The sequence below is a fragment of the Oncorhynchus mykiss genome, chromosome 2 (assembly GCF_057628025.1).
Source record: "Oncorhynchus mykiss isolate SJ-2025 chromosome 2, ASM5762802v1, whole genome shotgun sequence".
Lineage (NCBI taxonomy): Eukaryota > Metazoa > Chordata > Actinopteri > Salmoniformes > Salmonidae > Oncorhynchus > Oncorhynchus mykiss.
In genome coordinates, this window is record NC_143023.1 from 68,962,648 (window position 1) to 68,983,014 (window position 20,367).

The 20,367-nt window shown below is 42.5% G+C and overlaps 1 protein-coding gene across 2 annotated transcripts in view; it reads right to left on the minus strand.

Annotated features, from left to right (window-relative positions):
• Nucleotides 1-19,924, minus strand: part of sf3b3 (splicing factor 3b, subunit 3) — a 50,145-nt gene extending 30,221 nt beyond the window's left edge. The window contains exons 1-7 of one of the 2 annotated variants that reach the window (XM_021569849.3): nt 19,783-19,924; nt 10,547-10,673; nt 10,289-10,444; nt 5,811-5,981; nt 5,467-5,639; nt 5,001-5,142; nt 126-238 (exon numbers count right to left, since the gene is read on the minus strand). In XM_021569849.3, the coding sequence (XP_021425524.1) occupies nt 126-238; nt 5,001-5,142; nt 5,467-5,639; nt 5,811-5,981; nt 10,289-10,444; nt 10,547-10,616 (825 nt within the window). In that variant the 5' untranslated portion in view covers nt 10,617-10,673; nt 19,783-19,924. Of the gene's footprint in view, nt 1-125; nt 239-5,000; nt 5,143-5,466; nt 5,640-5,810; nt 5,982-10,288; nt 10,445-10,546; nt 10,674-11,243; nt 11,394-19,782 lie in introns of those variants that run through there. The other variant, XM_021569841.3, reaches the window with a different exon arrangement.
• Nucleotides 19,925-20,367: the final 443 nt, after the last annotated feature.

A 20,367-nucleotide genomic window follows, 5' to 3' on the forward strand; every position in this document is an offset into this window, starting at 1 on the left:
GTGTAGATGGTATCAAATCAATTGTGATCCACACAAACATTCAAACTGTTAACATATATGACCATGTCTTGTTAGCCAAGTTATTTGAAATTCGTTTTCACGTTTATAAAATATAACAAACTCACCCTCCTGCGTGGGATGGGACAGCGAATGTCAGGCTGGTCTCCAAAGTTTTTGTAGGTGATGTAATTCTCTGAACAGATGAGTACTCCACTGGGCCCATCAGAGCCTCCAGGAACTGGAGAAGAGAGGGGGAAAGGGTAATGATCAAACAATAGGTTAGCACCTAAAAAAAAAAATAATCCAGCCTGCAAACAACTCATAACCTGGCTTTGACTGCCCTCTACTGGAAATAATGTACACTGAACAAAAATATAAATACAACATCTAAAGTGTTGGTCCCAGGTTTCATGAGCAGAAATAAAACATACCAGAAATTGTGCACAAATTAGTTTTCCATCCCTGTTAGTGAGCATTTCTCCTTTGCCAACACCTGACAGGTGTGGCATATCAAGAACCTGATTAAACTGCATGATCATTACACAGGTGCACCTTATGCTGGGAACAATTGAAGGCCACTCTAAAATGTGCAGTTTGTCACAACGCCACAGATGTTTCAAGTTGCGGGAGCGTGCAATTGGCATGCTGACTGCATGAATGTCCACCAGAGCGGTTGCCAGATCATTTCTCAATCATAAGTTCATTTCTCTACCATAAGTCACCTCTAAAGTTGTTTTACAGAATATGTCCAATAACCGCAGACCACGTGTAACTATGCCAGCCCAGGACCACCACATCCAGCTTCTTCATCTGCGGGATCATCTGAGACCAGCCACCTTGACAGCTGATAGAAACTGTTAGAAACCTTCTCAGGGAAGCTCATCTGCGTGCTCATTGTCATCACCAGGGTCTTTTGGAGTTGTAATCCACTGCAGTGGGCTAATGCTCACCTTTAATGGCCACTGGCACGCTGAAGAAGTGTGCTCTTCACGGATGAATCCCGGGTTTCAACTGTACCAGGCACAAGGCAGGACAGTATGTATGGCATCATGCGGGCGAGTGGTTTGCTGATGTCAACGTTGTGAACAGAGTGCCCCATGGGGGCGGTGGGGTTATGGTATGGGCAGGCATAAGCTACAGACAACAAACACAATTGCATTTTATCGATGGCAATTTGAATGCACAGAGATACTGTGACAAGATCCTCAGGCTCAATGTCGTGCCATTCAGCCGCTGCCATCACAGCATGATAATGCACGGCCCCATGTTGCAAGGTTCTGTACACAATTCCTGGTTGCTGAAAATGTCCCAGTGTTTCCATGGCCTGCATACTCAAGACATGTCACCCATTGAGTGTGTTTGGATGCTCTGGATTTACGTGTATGACAGCGTGTTAGTTTCCACCAATATCCAGCAACTTCGCACAGCCAATTAAAATTTTTCAATTGACTGATTTCCTTATACATGTGACTTGTTTCAGGAAACTAGGTGTATGTCGCGCAACAGTACTTCACAGGAAAACCAACTTTTTTTTATTTATCAAAATGCGTTTTTTGGCAGAAATGCCTACTGGAACATGTGAATTTTCATGTGCCTTAATAACAAACTTGTATGCCACCAGTAAATACGAATATTTTTTTTAAATTATGAGCCTAGTTGGTTTAGCCATGGAAGAGCAGCAACCTTCCCGCTAACCATGATTGGCTGAGATAATGAATGAACTGGACATGCCGAGAGATGATTTCGGATTGGTCTGCCATGTAGCACGCTTCCGTCTATAACATGAGCTGGTCAGTATGTGTAGGTAATCCTTTCTAACAAGGATTTTTTGAAAGATATCACGTAGTAGAACTGCGTAAGTGTTGCTCTCCACTTTCTATTGGACCGAGTATTGAAAATCAGTGGAATTAGAGTATGATAGCTAAGGAGATGGGAGAAAATCCTGGTATTTGATTGCAAAGTCAAAACGAGAACACCCAGAATTCGGATGTATAAAACACCTTTCTCCTGATTACATTTTCAAACTAAGGGCAACCATGGCATCCGTGACACAGAGGGAGAAGTGTCCATCCAAGTAAGATAGTCTAACTAGCTACATTTTCAGATATACATTTCTAATTTAGTCAGAAAGTTGTTTTCATGTCAAGTTAGTGTACTGTTAGCTAGCTAGTGTTAGCTGGCTGGCTTGCTAACTTTACATGTATGATCTCAGAGCCTTTTGCATTGCTAGTTCTAGCCTAATGTTAGCTATCTAACATTGAACCTGGTTGGTTAGCTCCCTGCAGATTCTTGCAGGGTAGTAACGTTATGAGTTGGGACCATGGTTCATTGTTTAGCTAGCTAGCTACATGTCTAAACACTATGCAAGTATGCATTTCAATAGAATGTTCATGTCACTGCGACAACTGTTGATAGACGTAGCTGGTAAATTCGCTCTGGCTATCTAATACGATTTCAGAGCACTCACCTCGGAGTGTGCCAAAGTGCAGAATAACTGACCTATTGCTGAGGGCACAACAAAGCCTATTTCCCCCCAGGAGACTGAAAATATTTGGCATGGGTCCTCAGATCCTCAATAAGTTCTACAGCTGCATCACTGCCTGGTACAGCAACTGCTAGTAGGCACTACAGAAGGTAGTACGTAGGGCCCAGTACATCAATGGGGCCAAGCTTCCTGCCACCCAGGACCTCTATACCAGGCGGTGTCAGAGGAAGGCCCCAAAAATTGTTAAAGACACCAGCCTCCCTAGTCATAGACTGTTCTCTCTGCTACCACACGGCAAGCTGTACCGGAGCACCAAGTCTAGGTCCAAAGGCTTCTTAACAGCTTCTACCCCCAAGACATAATACTCCTGAACAGCTAATCAAATGGCTACCCAGACTATTTGCATTGTTCCCTCCCCCTCTTTCACGCTGCTGCTTCTCTGTTCATTATCTATGCATAGTCACTAACATTTTATTTAACTAGGCAAGTCAGTTAAGAACAAATTCTTATTTACAATGACAGCCAAACCCAGACGAGGCTGGGCCAATTGTGCGCCGCCCTAAGGGACTCCCAATCTCTGTCAGTTGTGATACAGCCTGCAACCGAACCAGGGTGTCTGTAGTGTTACCTCTAGTACTGAGATGCAGTGCCTTAGACCACTTGGGAGCCCTACATGTACATATTACCTCAATTACCTCAACTAACCCGTGCCTCCGCACATTGACTCTGTACCGGTACCCCCTGTATATAGTCTCGCTATTGTTATTTTACTGTTGCTCTTTAATTGTTATATACAGTCGGCCAAAAATAATGAACCCTTGCACTTTTTTCAAATAATGCCCAATTTCTTCCAGAAGACTGTTGAAATTAAAACATATTTTGGTATCCACATATGTATATCCTCGGTATGCAGTTGTACAAAACAAACTAATCTGAATCATTTACTAAATCTTAGCTAATTCCAGAAAGAAATCCTAAAATGGCCCAGACAATATTATTGGCACTGTCTAGAAGTATTTCGATTTCAAGCAGGTGATTATCATTTACTTTGGAATTGAACTCCCCTGTTGTGAGTTGGAGGTGCATGCAGTATAAAAATCACATATTCAACCAGATTGAATAGAGAAAAGGACTCATTCTCCTGTTTTGTGTCACTGTGTGTACTGCAATGAGCATGGACAAAATAACGAAAACCAGAGAATTATCTGAGGTCAGACAAGACGAACCGCCCTTTCTGTCTCTGCCTGGCCGGTTCCCCTCTCTCCACTGGGATTCTCTGCTTCTGACCCTATTATGGGGGGCTGAGTCACTGGCTTACTAGTGCTCTTCCATGCTGTCCCTAGGAGGGGTGCGTCACTTGAGTGGGTTGAGTCACTGACGTGATCTTCCTGTCCGGGTTGGCACCCCACTCGGGTTCATGCAGTGGGGGAGATCTTCGTGGGGTATACTCGGCCTTGTCTCAGGGTAGTAAGTTGGTCGTTGAAGATATCCCTCTAGTGGTGTGGGGGCTGTTCTTTGGCAAAGTAGGTAGGGTTATATCCTGCCTGGTTGGCCCTGTCCGGGGTTATGGTCGGACGGGGCCAGTGTCTCCCGACGCCTCCTGTAATTATGCTGCAATTGTTTGTGTCGAGGGGGGGCTAGGGTCAATCTGTTATATCTGGAGTATTTCTCCTGTCTTATCCGGTGTCCTGTGTGAATTTAAGCTCTCTCTCAGCCCTAGGACCATTCCCCAGGGCTATTATTTGACCCTGCTGGTCATCTATGAACATTTGAACATCTTGGCCATGTACTGTTATAATCTCCTCCCGGCACAGCCAGAAGAAGACTGGCCACCCCTCAGAGCCTGGTTCCTCTCTAGGTTTCTTCCTAGGTTCCTGCCTTTCTAGAGAGTTGTGTCTGGAAGTAGCTAGCAAACTTGCCAATATTAGCCAGTTAGCTTGGGTTCTTGACTGGTCAGAATGCTTGGATCAACCCTACTCCTCGGCCAGAGCGTCCAGTGTGCGCTCTGAACACTCAGAGAGCGAAACGCTATGAATTTATGAACGGATAAACTGACAACGCTCTGAGTTTCCGAACACCCAGAGCACACTCTGACACTCCAGATTAAATTTACAAACACACCTGTAGTATAAACCTTTTTTTTGGTTGTTTAGTACATAGCCTCATATGTGAATCCTTACAGAGATGGGTGAGGCTAAAGCTTTAGAGGGTGTGAACAATACTGAATGGGCTTAGACAAAGAGCCCTCCAGTAGGTGTACCAAAACATTCAAGGGTCATTTTTATCAAAAGTGAGGTTACAAGTTAATCAACTTTCAAACCAGAATTACGTTCCCTTGTTCCTCAACTGTAATGTGTGATATACTATTTTTGAGCGCTGAGTCTCTTATATGCAATGTAATCCCCCCCCCCCGCTATATTGGACCAAATCGAGCTGGTCGGTCACATATGAACTGTAACGTCGGTAAAAAAAAAATGCAGCATGTTGCGTTTACATTATTGTTCAGTGTAGCTACCTGTAATGAGGAAGTTGCCGTGCTCCTCCAGGGCCTCGCTGTACTTGCGCACAACGTGGTTCAGACCCAGGTCCAGCTCATAGAAGGTCAGGGTTTGCTGGGTGTTGGCTGCAGCCTCGCCAGTGGGGTCATTGTCAGCTTCCTGGAAGGAGAGAGAGGTCATAGGCCACACACAGTGAGTCAGTGGAAATGAAGAGAACAGGATGAGGATTTACAGGACATCTTTAGTAGCAAAGCAGCTACAACAGTGGGATTGTGTTGGAATCAGGCGTTTAAGCTCCCTACAGTGGTTTGTCAGAGAAGAGACATGAAGACTCATCAATTCAATAGCACTTGGGTATATAGAGAATAAAACAGAAGCACATCTGAGCCTGTGTGTAAACATAGATTAGGTCCATTTCTTTAGTACGTAACAAGAGTGCATGAGCAAATTCACAAATCATAGCAGTCAGTGCTAGGCTCTCACCTCATAGTCCATCTCCAGACAGGCAAACATGGGGTTTTCAAAGCCCACATCAACTCCTACCACATGGTAGACCAGCGTGTTGGCCTTGTGAGCCTCCAGGGGAGAGGAGATGGTGAGACGCGCTGCTGCATCTCTGTTCAGGATGTACACCAGCTTCTGCTTCTCAATGGCACCTGGAAACACAGAGGTAATTAGCAAACTACAACAGACAAAAAACATGTCCATTTCAACAGGGCATTCTGTCATCGAGCCAAGGATTTGTCAACTTGAAATTTTGTTGAATTTTCAAACCATTACCAACTCTCTCCACAACATAATATCTCTCAGTTCTCTGAGCTCTTTACCTATCATGACTGCTCTGCCCTTAGGGTCGACGGCGAGGAACTGTCCAGGGACGATGCGACGACATCCACTCTTGCCAAAGGTCTCCTGGTGGATCTTCTCAAACATGTTCTTGGAGGGGTGGTACTCAAGGATCACGATGCGGCCTGAGTCACTGCCCACCACAATATAGTCTGTGGATCAAAAGCACAAATGTCTCAAATTTAAAATAAGAGCTTTTCAACCACACACATAAAACTTGCATCTACTTCACACTAAGATTGGGCGATGTCAACATTGGTCCTATCGTGATTACGTATCCATAAAACACTGCGATATACGATGTTATCGCCTACTATTGGCCCCTCAAAAAATACATTATAATTATTTTAAACCGGCTAAAACGACCATTGAACTATAGCGGGAAAATGTATTGCTACAACTGGATGAATCATGACGAAAGACAATGTTGTTGAAAGCCTGGGCAGAGGCTAAGTACAGACTCAACTTTTCAAATATCCTTTCTGGTGGAAGAGCTTCAGCATGGAGCAGGTTTGTATCTGTGTGAACTGGGACAATTTCAGCTTCCAGGAACTGTGTACAGATCCGTGCGACATAGGACTGTGCATTATCATGCCGAAACATGAGTTATCATGTTTGTCCCCAGCGCCGGGGTAATGATCTTTTAACTAGGTGAATGGATTATCTTGGCAAAGGAGAAATGCTCACTAACAGGGATGTAAACAAATTTGTGCACAACATTGAGAAATAAACGTTGTGCATATGGAACATTTATTTTATTTCAGCCCATTTTACAGGTTGCGTTTATATTTTTGTTCAGCATAGTTAATAGACCAATAAGAAAGAGTTCCATACCTCTCTGCCAATAACAGTTTTCCCCTCCCCACTCAGACCACTCCCACAGACAGTCCTGGCAAAAGTCTTGCTTGAGGAATTGCTCAATAACACTTTACTTAACCTCACTAGGGTAGGTGGCACTATTTTCACCTCCGGATGAAACGCGTGCCCAAAGTAAACTGCCTGCTACTCAGGCCCAGAAGCTAGGACATGCATATAACTAGTAGATTTGGATAGAAAACACTCCAAAGTTTCTAAAACTGTTAAAATAATGTCTGAGTATAACAGAACTGAAATGGCAGGCGAAAACCCGAAGAAAATCCATCCAGGAAGTGCCATTATTTTGAAATGGCTGTTTTTCCAATGAAAGCCTATCCACCATTTATAGGGATAGGATCCAGTTTCCATTCCCTATGGCTTCCACTAGTTGTGAACAGTCTTTAGACATTGTTTCAGGCTTTTATTCTGAAAAATGAGGGAGAATGACAAATTTGAATGAGTGGAAAGTGGGATGTCCCCAGAGCCGTTTCCTTTGCGCGACCGAGATCGCGCCTTTCTTGTTTTTCTTTTATATTGACGACGCCATTGTCCGGTTGAAATATTATCGATTATCTAGGCTAAAAACAACCTGAGGATTGATTATAAACATCGGTTGACATGTTTCTACAAAATTTAAGGATACTATTTGGAATTTGTGTCTGCCCGTTGTGACTGCATTTGAGTCATTGGATTACTGAACAAAACGCACCAACAAAATGTAGGTTTTTGGATATAAAGAGGGACTTTATCGAACAAATAGAACATTATTGTGTAACTGGTTATCTTGTGAGTGCAACCAATTGAAGATCAAAGGTAAGTGATTCATTTTATTGCTATTTCTGACTTTCGTGACTAATATACTTGACTGGTAACTTGTATGTAATGTTGTGTGCTGAGCGCTGTCCTCAGATAATCGCATTGTTTGCTTTCACCGTACAGCCTTTTTGAAATCTGACACGGAGGCTGGATTAACAACAAGTTAAGCTTTATTTTGATGTATTACACTTGTGATTTCATGAAAGTTAAATATGTACAATAATTACATTTGTATTTGGCGCTCTGCAATTTCACCGGATGTTGGCCAGGTGGGACGCTACCATCCCACACCCCCTAGAGAGGTTAACACCAGTGTCATGCTATAATAACCTGCTATAATATGACCATAACACTGTCATGACACACAGTATATTTACACCTGTTGTGACATATATTGCTTGATTTTATGGCTGGTTATGACACCTACATAAGAGTGTCAAAACCTACCACACGTTTTATTTATTGAGCATGTTAAATGCTCATTGTAATTGCGCACACATTGATGTCAGACATGCCCCGTTGCTGATGACAGGGATGAATGCAGGAGCAGATTGCAGGACAAGACACCCTCTTTTTTACTGATATAAGGGATTGTACATAATAGGCCTATCTTCCGTATGATTATGGTGGTCATAGCGCGTCTTGAGTGTCATAAAGTATATTTTCTTAGTCCAAGTAAAGTGACACAGAATGATCATAATGCTTCATGACAGTGTTAAAGCGTATTTTCTACAAGTTATAAAAAACAGACTGAAAAAAAACATGACTAAAAGGATTCATTACAACAAAAACAAAGGACTCAAGAGAAACTTAACGAAAGGAAACTTCTTGGCAGGTGAAAATATATTGGTCATGACAGTGTTATGACCATATTATGAACTGTGTAATTAACATGTTGACGACACTGATTACCAATTGCTCTTTGCTAAGAAGCTATATATATATATATATATATATATGGTCTAATCCCGCAGTTATCGCAATATCAAGTCATTTCTGGTTAATAAGGAAGTACCTTACTGTGATAGTTTTCAATGAAAATGGTATAAAAAAAATTGTGTGATTACTATATATATATATAGCTTTTGATAGGCCTAGTAGGATAGGTTATTGGCAATTTGGTATTCAACCTTGCATGGAGGGATTTTCCTTAGATTTTTCTGTAGGCTATTGTTGTTTGTACTCTCATTATTAGCACTCTGGATACCATGTGATTTTAGGCTATTCAAACTCCTTATTGAGATGGAACTCAAGTCACAATGATTATATACAGTGTATTCGGAAAGTATTCAGAGCCTCATTCTAAAATGGATTGTTTTTTTCCCTCAAACACACAATACCCCATAATGATGAAGCAAAAACAGGATTAGACATTTTTGCAAATGTAATAAAAATAAAAACTGAAATGTCACATTTAAATAAGTATTCAGACCCCTTACGCAGTACTTTGTTTTAGCACCTTTGGCAGCGATTACAGCCGAGTCCTCTTGGGTATGACGCTGCAAGCTTGTATTTGGGGAGTTTCTCAAATTCTTCTCTGCAGATCCTCTCAAGCTCGGTCAGGTTGGATGGGGAGCGCAGCTATTTTTAGGTCTCTCCAGAGATTTTTGATCGGGTTCAAGTCTGGGCCCCTGAAGGACATTCAGAGACTTGCCCCGAAGCCACACCTGCATTGTCTTGGCTGTGTGCTTAGGGTTGTTGGAAGGTGAACCTTCGCCCCAGTCTGTGGTCCTGAGCGCTCTGGAGCAGGTTTTTAATCAAGGATCTCTCTGTACTTTCCTCCATTCATCTTTACCTCGATCCTGACGAGTCTCCCAGTCCCTGCGACTGAAAAACAATCCCCACAGCATGATGCTGCCACCACCATGCTTCACCGTGGGGATGGTGCAAGGTTTCCTCCAGACGTGACGCTTGGCATTCAGGCCAGAGTTCAATCTTGGTTTCATCAGACCAGAGAATCATGTTTCACATGATCTGAGAGTCTTTAGGTGCCTTTAGACAAACTCAAAGCGGGCTGTCATGTGCCTTTTACTGAGGAGTGGCCACTCTAGCACAAAGGCCTGATTGGTGGAGTGCTGCAGAGATGGTTGTTCTTCTGGAAGGGTCTCCCATCTCCACAGAGGAACTCTGCCAGAATGACCATCAGGTTCTTGGTCACCTCCCTGACCAAGGCCCTTCTCCCCCGATTGCTCAGTTTGGCCAGGCAACCAGCTCTAGGAGGAGTCTTGGTGGTTCCAAATTTCTTACGTTTAAGAATGATGGAGGTGGCCTTGTTCTTGGTGACCTTCAATGCTGCAGACATTTTTTGGTACCCTTTCCCAGATCTGTGCCGACACAAACCTGTCTCGGAGCTCTACGACAATTCCTTCGACCTCTGACATGCACGGTCAACTGTGGGACCTTATATAGACAGGTGTGTGCCTTTCCAAATAATGTCCAATCAATTGAATTTACCACAGGTGGACCAGTCAAGTTATAGAAACATCTCAAGGGAGATCAATGAAAACAAGATGCACCGGAGCTCAATTTCAAGTCTCATGGCATAGGGTCTGAATAAGTATGCAAGTAAGGCATTTGTTTTTTATTTGTAATACATTAGCAAACATGTCTAAAAACCTGTTTTCGCTTTGTCATTATGGGGTATTGTGTGTAGATTGATTAAATTGTTTTCCTCATCAATTTTAGAAAAATGCTGTAACGTAACAAAATGTGGGAAAAGTCAAGGGGTCTGAATACTTTCTAATGTGTGCTGACACACACACATACATCTCATAACACACACACACACCTTTAGTTCCTCCTGTCAGCCTGAAGGCCATGAGGGAGCGAATGATGCCAAACACCTCCATGGTAAGCAGGGTGTGAACCTTCCCTGTGTTGGCATCTGGACGCAGCAGCTCAATTATCTTCCCCCTGGAAACAACTATCTCCTGCATCTTGGTTCCTGCAAGGCAAGACAACAATGATAACCATACCCGATCACAGGTTACATTATCCATGTTATATAGACTCAGGGATGAGACCCCAAGAGAATAATGTTATGTACCTGAGAAGTTTCCATGGATGGCGTGGGTGATGCCAGTGGCACGCTGCAGGGTCAGGTTATACAGAAACATAGTGTCTGTTTCTCTACCTTCAGGTGCAGGTCAAAGAGGCCACAGCAACACCAGGTTCTGAGGAAGAAAGGAGGAGTACATTTTTTGCATTGCCGCAAACATCCGTGTTTTAACATAGCTAACTTAGTGCGGTAGCTAGCTAACTATTGCACAGTGATGTTATTGTGGATACTGCACACATTATACACCCGCAAGCAAAAACATTGTCAACTCAGTTGATGATAGCTAGCTACACAACATAGACTACAAAGGCGCTTTCAAAGACACGGGTGCCGCTGCTAGTTAGCTACTACGTAGAGCCCAGCCTAGCCAACTGTGTAAAGTTGATTCTACACAAACCCATCGGTCGTTGTTGCAACCAGCCAGGTCCAACATAACCGCAATAATAACAGTAACGTTGGCCCACCATTACAAAATATTTTAACGAAATAGACCATGTAACTTTGCAAAACAAGGCTTGCTTGCTCGAGTTAGCTACCCTAGCACTCGCAGTTGTTTCATTCAATCACTCCGTATACCCACAAGCGCCCATCTTCAAAATTGAGGAAGACGTAAAAAAAAAAACATATTGATATATATTTTGTTTTCTATGTTGTATTGTGCGGATATTGTATGAAAATGATTTACCGATGTATCAGTTAGGATGAAACTGATATCAACTAGATTATGAATTTCAGTCACACCGTCAACTTGTTGATACTTCTGCAGACAAACGCTTTCCTGTCGATCGTGGGTCCTCTTCACGATCTGCGACGTCATCAAAAATTGGTCCACAATGTGCCTGAGACCAAGCTACACAATTATATGGGAATAGCACGAAACTCAAAGCGATTACGCCATATAAGTTATGTTTGATTTATCTAAAATAGAAAATGTAAATTTTACTTGTCTTGAAATTATCAGAAAAATATAATGAAAAGGCGCAATGAATTACAGTTGACGAGCTATTCCAATAGGTGGCGACAATGCCTGTGCTTTGCTTAGGTTGGACAAAAGGTGCAGGTGCAGCCGTGCAGGGAATAAGTCAGTGTGGACTGCAGATTCAGAGAGAGATCATTTCTGATTGTACATTTTTTATTGTATATTTCACTTGCTTTGGTAATGTAAACATGTTTCCCATGCCAATAAAGCCTTATGGATTTAATTTAATTGAGACATTTCCTCCTAAAAGCATCCATAACGTGTTAGAATAAAGTCACCATAGCTCACAGAAACGACATGATGTAAAGATTCTGAACTGAAATATGTCTAGCAGCATATACATTTTTGGGATAAGTTCATGTGCATAATAAAGAGTCCCCTACAGCAGTGGTTCCCAAACTTTTCATAGTCCCATACCCCTTCAAACATTCAACCTCCAGCTGCGTACCCCATCTATCACCAAGGTCAGCGCACTCTCCAATGTTGTTTATTGCCATTATTGTAAGCCTGCCACACACTATACGATACATTTATTAAACATATGAATGAGTGTGAGTTTTTGTCACAACCCGGCTCGTGGGAACTGACAAAGAGCTCTAATAGGACCAGGGCACAAGTAATAATATAATAATAATCAATAATTTTGCTCTTTATTTAAACATCTTACATATAAAACCTTATTTGTTCAATGAAAATGAAAATGGCTCACCATATGTTAATGAGAAGGGTGTGCTTGAAAGGATGCACATAACTCTGCAATGGTTGGGTTTTATTGGAGAGACTCAGTCTTAAATAATTTTCCACACACAGTCTGTGCCTGTATTTAGTTTGCATGCTAGTGAGGGCCGAGAATCCACTCTCACATAGGTATGTGGTTGGAAAGGGCAACAGTGTCTTAAAAGCTAGATTTGCCAAGGCAAGATACTCTGAGCGCAGCCCAATCCAGAAATCTGGCAGTGACTTTTGATTCAATTCAATTTTCACAGAACCGCTTGTTGCAATTTCGATGAGGCTCTCTTGTTCAGATATCGGTAAGTGGACTGGAGGCAGGGCATGAAAGGGAAAACAAATCCAGTTGTTTGTGTCATCCGTCTCAGGAAAGTACCTGCGTAATTGCGCATGCAACTCACTCAGGTTCTTCGCTATATCACATTTGACATTGTCCGTGAGCTTGAGTTCATTTGCACACAAAAAAATCCTACAATAATGGAAAGACCTGTGTGTTGTCCTTAATAAAGCAGACAGCGAAGAGCTCCAACTTCTTAATCATAGCCTCAATTTTGTCCTTCACATTGAATATAGTTGCAGAGAGTCCCTGTAATCCTAGATTTAGATCATTCAGGCGAGAAAAAACATCACCCATATAGGCCAGTCGTGTGAGAAACTCATCATCATGCAAGCGGTCAGACAAGTGAAACTTATGGTCAGAAAATAAAACTTTACTGAAAAGCTTGTCTCTCAATTTTAAAAAAACATGTCAATACTTTGCCTCTTAATAACAAGCACACTCTGTATGTTGTAAAAGTGTTACATAGTCGCTGCCCTTATCATTGCATAATGCAGAAAATATACGTGTGTTCAGGGGCCTTGCTTTAACAAAGTTAACCATTTTCACAGAAGTGTCCAAAACGTTTTTTAAGCTGTCAGGCATTCCCTTGGCAGCAAGAGCCTCTCGGTGGATGCTGCAGCATACCCAAGTGGTGTCGGGAGCAACTGCTTGCATGCGCGTTACCACTCCACTATCTCTCCCTGTAATGGCTTTTGCGCCATCAGTAAAGATACTAACACATCTTGACCACCAAAGTCCATTTGATGTCACAAAGCTGTCCAGTACTTAAAAAATATCCTCTCCTGTTGTCCTGGTTTCCAGTGATATGCAGAAGTGGATGTCTTCCATAATTGACCCCCCATAAACGTAACGGACATATACCAGGAGCTGTGCCAAGCCAGCCACGTCTGTTGACTCATTCAGCTGTAACATATAATTCACTGGCTTGTATCTAAAGCAGTAATTGTTTCAAAACATCTCCTGCCATGTCACTGATGCGTCATGGAACAGTGTTGTTTGATGGAGACGTTGTCTGTATAGTTTTTGTTGGCCTTTTCCCCCAGCATTGTCACAGCCATATCTGCAGCAGCAGGAACAATTAAGTCATCCACAATAGTATGGGGATTGCCTGTCCAAGCCATTCGGTAGCTAAGACGCTTCTAGCCCCTTCTTATTAATGGTATCTGCTTTGATACATGTCTTACTACTCGGAAATCGTCTTAATTCTCGCTCAAAATACTCCCGTGGCTTATTTTTCAAATTGGCATGTTTTGTTTCTAAATGTCTGCGCAAGAGTGAAAGTTTCATCGAGTTGGGAGATAGTACTTTTGCACATATAACACACTGTGGCTGAGTAAAGGTACTACTCTCAATATAAGTGATAGTATGTAATCAATGTAGTTCTCATCATATCTGCGCCTCTTCGATGGTCTAACGTTCCTGTCTGTTGTTCGGTGCTTTCCTGGGTAAGGGTAGCTCTTCCGATGCATCAGATTAACAACTATCCATGGGCTAACAACAAATTTAGAATTACTGATGCTAGCATTGGATGTGCTCGTGGAAGCAGAACAACTTGTGTTGTCGACAGGTGCAGGTGATAGTACTGCTGATAGTAGCAGTACTACCAGTAGAACTACCAGTAGAACTGGTATGTGTCTCTATGGACGCGGACCTAATTTCTTAAACCATTTATCCATTATCGAGTAAACGAAATGAGCAGCAGCTACGTTTGGCTACATAATTCTCTAGCGGGAATTCCAACTAACTGTCCGTATTTTATTTTTTTTTTTACCTTTATTTAACCAGGCAAGTCAGTTAAGAACAAATTCTTATTTTCAATGACGGCCTGGGAACAGTGGGTTAACTGCCTGTTCAGGGGCAGAACGACAGATTTGTACCTTGTCAGCTCGGGGGTTTGAACTCGCAACCTTCCGGTTACTAGTCCAACACTCTAACCACTAGGCTACCCTGCCGCCCCATGTAGCCTGCATTCCCGCTAGAGTAACGGTTAATGTGATTGGATGTTATTATTTGACTAAGCTACCTGTATTTGACATTGTGTTGTTATTTCACTGAACACTAGATGGTTTAATTTTGTTTTTGGCAGTGAAACGAGGCTACTCAGGCAAGAGAAAAAACTCACCCAAATATATAGCCCCGTTGGAAAATATAAATGAACTGTTTGAAAATGTTTAGAGAAAAATAAAAAATCATATAGATCTATTTAGGGAGTTCTGAGGTAGCGGGACGCATGAGAAGAAAAGAAAAAGCACCTTTATAATAAAACATTACATGCATATCATTGTATTTGCGTAGTGGCACAGAGCAGTAGAGTAGAGGCACTTATTGAAGTTGCACACATAGGGAACATTTTTAGTAGCCTGGGGTCCGGGAAAATGTTGGCCTTTATAAACACATTTCATACAATTCTTCGTAATCTTACATGACCGGAGACTTTGGCAGAATCCCTTTTAATACCACACAAATTATCGAAATGGCAGGCTACTTTGACACAGACAAATTGATAATCTGAGATCAATAAAAACGACCTTGTCTTGAATCCATCAATAGCCTATGCCTAGGTGTGTGGAGACATATCGTACACTATATGAGGAGGGTATTATAGTCATAAAAATGATTTTCAGTTTCACTGACTCATCCAATGATGCTCAGCTGGTGATGGCTGATGTACTCGTGCCAAAAGCCTATCTCTCTCTTTTTGTAAAACAATATTTAGAAGTTTATCAAATATTTTGGCAGCCTACATGTAACAATTTAGCTTTCGTCCCTCTCCTCACCTTGAACCAGGGACCCTCTACACATCAACAACAGCAACCCACAAAGCATCGTTACCCATCGCTCCACAAAAACCACCTGACTTGCAGAGCAAGGGGAACAACTAGTTCAAGGTCTCAGAGCAAGTGACGTCAACGATTAAAATGCTATTAATAACCATTTCACATCGGTTACACTCACCCCCCTTTTCTGCAGCAACCAGTGATCCGGGTCACGGCACCAATGTAACAGTATAGCTTCCGTCCCTCTCCTCGCCCCTACCTGGACTCGAACCAGTCACCCTCAAAGCATCATTACCCATCTCGCCACAAAAGCCACGGCCCTTGTAGAGCAGGGGGAACAACTACTTCAAGGTCTCCGAGCGAGTGACGTCACCAATTGAAACGCTATAAGTGCGCACCCTGCTAACTAGCTAGCCATTGCACATCGGTTACAAACAGCAGTCTTCTCTTTTCAGCAGGAGCCATTTTCTTTCCAACCGGTGTTTTCCCTCGATTGTATTTGAAATATTGCGAAAGGCCTGTTTTGTCTGGGTGCTGTTTTTTCACTGACAGATTTGCATCGCGCTCCTGACTGTAGGCTATTCCTTGTTATAAACTGAGGGGTTCGAGCCCTGAATGCTGATTGGCTGACAGCCGTATACCACCGGTATGACAAAACCTGTATTTTTATTGCTCTAATTACGTTGGCAGCCAGTTTATAATAGCAATAAAGCACCTCTGGGTTTGTAGGATATGGCCAATATACCACGGCTAAGGGCTGTATCCAAGCACTCCGCTTTGCGTTGTGCTAAAGAACAGCCATTAGCCGTGGTATATTGGCCACATACCACATCCCCTCGAGCCTTATTGCTATTATAAACTGGTTGCTAACGTAATTAGAGCAATAAAAACACGTTTTGTCATACCGGTGGTATACGGCTGTCAGCAGTGACGACAAGCGGATAAGAGGCAATCCGTAATTTTGATTAAAACATTAATGAGCGAGAGATGACGGAGGTAGTCAATATAACTATTTGTTCAGCACTTTTGAAATGTATAGCGATAGAATTCAGAACATGGGCCGTTCTTACATATAAACAGACAATGAAAACTCGAGTTCCCAGTTGTCTTGAACTCACAGTTAGCCACTGATACCTTCCCAAACCAATCATTGTTGAATTTGGCCGATGAGCACCAAGACGTCTTATCTCTAATTTCTTTTCATATGACAAGGATTGAAAAGAAGTTGATTGTCGACCTGATTAATGGTGACGACTGCTCGCTTGCTAGCTAAGATTTTGAAAGTATGATGTTGACATGATCAGTCCAATCAAAGCTACTGTAGATATGTGATTTAATGTCATTCTATCTGTGGCCAATGACCTTGAGCCTTCTTGGATGGGACACTTCTAATATAACTCTATGGCAGAACCACAAGGGGCAAACATTTTCAAGCTCTAACCTTAGAATTGGGGATGACGTACTGTCCCATGAGTGACAGAAAACTGAGCCAATCAGGCGCAACGCTCTCTATTTTCTGCTGGCTAGCCCCACCACCACAGAAAGCTGCATTTTGGAGCTGCCTTAATCAAGAAAACATGTTTGTATGCGGCTTTATTAATAACTCAATTACATTTTCTTAACATTGCTTGTAAACTGTTATGTGACATGTATTAATGCCAAAATAACAAGCAAGCCACCCCCCCTAAAAAAGTATATATATATTTTTTTTAACTTAAAAGTCTGAGGCTTAGCCCCACTTGCCTTGAATGACGGGTCGCCACTCTATGAGAGACATAATGATGCGCTTCTCACACAGCCAGCGCCAAGCGATGGTCTCATACATAGGTTACAATATTTTGCCAACCATAAACCACCCATAAACCAGACCCAACCCAAATCAACTCTTATAATATTAGGCCCTGGCTTAAAAATCTACTTTTTTACATACGTCTTTTTGTGGGGCAACTCGAATTAACTAATAGGCAACTTGAATGAACATTGATCGCTTCTATTCACATTTTTACATTGCAAAAAGTGACAATTATTTTTCATGCCACAAGAGGTACAGGATTCGGCCAAACAGGTTCCGAAACAAAACAGTTCAAAAAGGAGAGCTGCCACAGGATCCGGCTCTAATTAAGCACTGATATGCTACAGATAAGCATGTGCAGGGTAGTATAGATCTTGCACAAGCGTTTAATCATATTCAGTCATCTGGCATATGTGCACATGCCTGTATTTTCGACACGGTGGTCGTGCCTTATTATGACAATAGGACAGTTCCCTTGAAGCACACCACTATGGTTTTGCTGAATTCACCCAGCTGAGGCTATTGTGTTGAAATGGATTTATGACCAGAAGGACTACAAATCCCAAAGCCATTTTAGAGGTTTTGAGAAATGTGGATTACCATTCTCCTAGCAGCAGGGTATTATATTTTATATTTCAAAATAAAAGACCCCCTGCAAAGACCTGCTAAACTGGGAATATAATTGTTTTTCCACCTTTGTAAAAAATATGATAATTTCACCTACTTGTATTTTTTTTTTGTTAATCCCTTTTTTTTCAATTTCGTGGTATCCAATTGATATTTACAGTCTTGTCTCGTCGCTGCAACTCTAGTACGGACTCGGGAGAGGTGAAGGTAGAGAGCCGTGCATCCTCCGAAACACCACCCAAACCAACCAAGCTGCACTGCTTCTTGACACAATGCCTGCTTAACCCAGAAGCCAGCCACACCAATGTGTCAGAGGAAACACCATACACCTGGCAACCATGTCAGCATGCATGCGCCCCGCCCGCCATAAGAGTCGCTAGAGCGCGATGGGACAAGGACATCCCTGCCGGCCAAACCCTCCCCTAACCTGGACGCTCGGCCAATGGCTCCACCCCATGGTTCTCCCGGTCACGGCCAGCTGCAACAGACTGGACTGGAACCAGGATTTCTAGTGGCATAGCTAGTACTGCGGAGTGCCTTAGACCACTACACCACTCGGGAGGCCCCATACATTTATTATTTTATTATTTATACCAGCATTTCTTTAGAAAGTTTTAGTTTACACCAATACTGGTATGTTGATTTGGGACTACTGTCACACCCTGAATTTCACCTGTTCTTGTGCTTGTCTCCACCCTCTCCAGGTGTCACCCATTTTCCCCTGGGTATTTATACCTGTGTTTTCTGTCTGTCTGTGCCAGTTCGTCTTATTTTGTCCAGTCAACTAGCGTGTTACTCCGTGCTCCTGTTTTTTCCTAGTCCTCCTGGTTCTGACCCTCGCCTGTCTTTACCTCAAGCCTGCCTGCCACTCTGTACCTCCTGGACTCTGACCTTGTTATGATCTTTTGCCTGTCCACGACCATTCTCTTGCCTGCCCCTTGGATACTAATAAATATCAGAGACTCAAACCATATTCCTCCCATGTCTGCATCTGGGTCTCGCCCTGTGCCCTCATAACTACATGTCGACTGCATGACTTCACTACAATCATGTGATAGCTTTTGATTGCAGGCGACTGGAAATGTCTGCAGTTCCTCCTCACTAACTGCAACTTGAAGTTGGAACCAAAGCATTGTGGAAGACAACCTCCTGTTTTATTGGAAGAAAAAAAGCACTGCATGCTGATAAATGGTTGATTTCGCCATCTATCAATAGGCAGGTTTCCATTTACCCAGGTTTATTCAACAAAATCAATGTCAGCAACAACAAAAATGGAAACGGCAGATATGAGACATTTTCTAAAGATCGACATTGTTATCCATTTGACAGGCGTTGATTTTTTTTGTCTAACTTTATTGCGACAAACAATGATGGATCTGGGTTTTCCAAATGAATGAGGATTGCCGAATAATTTTGAAGGTACACGGGGCACATGATGTCAACACTTACCCCTAGCTATGAAGCGCCACTCATTTCATTCTAAATGCCTACTGCCTGATAAATCAATTTTTCTCAACAATAAAAATGTTCCTTGCAGGATTCTTATGACTTTCACAAATGGCTGAATTGTTTCGACTTGCTTTTCTAGTTGGCTGGATGCAAGTTCCACCATCCAATTATGTCAAATCTACAGGAGTGCAAGTTCCACCATCCAATTATGTCAAATCTACAGGAGTGCAAGTTTCACCGTGTCACGGACTGTGGCAATACGTGAGAATTATTAGAATATGGCAAAATATTAGTAAATTGCATTCTATCGATGCTGACTTTTGCGGGCATAGAAAATTGCCTAGCACCATAAATGAGCAATTCTAAAACGGCTAATCGCTAACAGTCATGCTAAAATGCTCATGCATTCCAATGCAAAATGCTATGTGTAGTACTAACGCTAGCTAGCAAGCAAGCTCAAAACACGGTAATTGTATACAATAAGCCACAAAACTTAGCTCCACATAATGAAACAGATCTCACGGCACTTACATGTAGATGTACGCACAATTAAAACATCAGACATACATCAATTCAGTCCACAAGAGGAAAAGTTCAGCAGGAGGGAAAACTGTGGAAGTTCTCATCAGGATGGGGAAAGCACGTTTCTGACCACACAGGGTGCTGGGGTCATAGACTAACTGAAACTGAAGTCCCGGGAATCAAGGCCACTGATAGGCTGAACGTGATGCGGTAATAACTATATGGAGTGACCTAGACCAATAAGGCACTAACAAAAGTGGGGGTCCTCTGAATTGGAGACTAAGCTGCCCTACTATAACTAACCATAAAAGATGGCTAGAATCAGCTGACTGAAGTTGGACGTTTTAACAGCGGCCACCAAATGTGTTGTACAGATTTGAAATCAACAACAAAGGGGCAGAGCTCGACAAGGATCTCAGGACTGGATAGTTAGGCTGCTGGAGCCACGAAGCAGCAATGGGCGGTGGCGGCAGCAGTAGAGCTTGATGTCATACTTTCCAGGTCTATACCCAAACAGTTCGAACTTCTAATTTAAAAAATACATCTCTTCAGAAATAAGTCTCTCACTGTTACAGCCTGCTATCGATCCCCCTC